Consider the following 838-nt stretch of genomic DNA (forward strand, 5'->3'; position numbering starts at 1 on the left):
TATATATATATATATATATATATAACTGCAATTTTAAATTCAGCAAATAGTTATGAGGATAACACAATACCTATATAATACTAGAGACTCTTTAATTAGACAGTGCCACTGGACTAAACGACGATAATGAAGACATAGATCTTGACAAGTTTAAGAGATCATAATTGCCAGTCTCTGATTAGAGAATCTCTATACAATACTATCTTTTTTACTTACTATATTAACACGTATTACACCTCTCCGCACTATTAGCTATCCTTTCCTTTGCTTCTACAGATCGTTGTAAATATTCTAATCTTGCTTTATAATAATCTTTTTTCATTTCGTATGTTTTTTCGTAAACATTGTTCAAATTTGTTGATACTTCAACAGTATTTCTTAATTCCTTTTTTACCGTGTTTACTGTTTTCTTCTGATTTGAGGTTTTATCTTGTTCATAAGATTTTGCATTCGTTGACATTTCAATGTCCTGAAAGATTTTACCTACTTTAGAAGAAAGCTGTTTAACATCTGTATCATTGGTTTGTATTTTATTAATATTTTCCTTTTCATGTGAAAGTTTCTTGGAACTGTTGTCTACAACTGCTTTTGTTTCTCGAGTAACTAACTTATTGCAGTTATTACTATCAGAACTTGAGGTAGAGATAACAATCTGTGAGGCTACATCTTCTTCGTCTTCGTTTAAATACTCCACATCCATTACATCATCCTGCAAAGCAAATATGCATTATGTTCAATAAATACTAGTTTTATAAAATTTATAAGCATATATGCACGCACGCACGCACGCACGCACACACACACACACACACACACACACACACACACACACACACAC

General features: G+C 31.5%; 1 protein-coding gene across 1 annotated transcript in view; it reads right to left on the minus strand.

Annotated features, from left to right (window-relative positions):
• Positions 1–33: 33 nt before the first annotated feature.
• Positions 34–838, minus strand: part of LOC112458060 — a 1,703-nt gene continuing 898 nt past the window's right edge. Inside the window, exon 3 of the mRNA XM_025021472.1 lies at positions 34–709. Within this exon, the coding sequence (XP_024877240.1) occupies positions 221–709 (489 nt within the window). The 3' untranslated portion in view covers positions 34–220. The remainder of the gene's footprint in view (positions 710–838) is intronic.

The sequence above is a fragment of the Temnothorax curvispinosus genome, unplaced genomic scaffold (assembly GCF_003070985.1).
Source record: "Temnothorax curvispinosus isolate PA1 unplaced genomic scaffold, ASM307098v1 QBEX01008642.1, whole genome shotgun sequence".
Classification (NCBI taxonomy): domain Eukaryota; kingdom Metazoa; phylum Arthropoda; class Insecta; order Hymenoptera; family Formicidae; genus Temnothorax; species Temnothorax curvispinosus.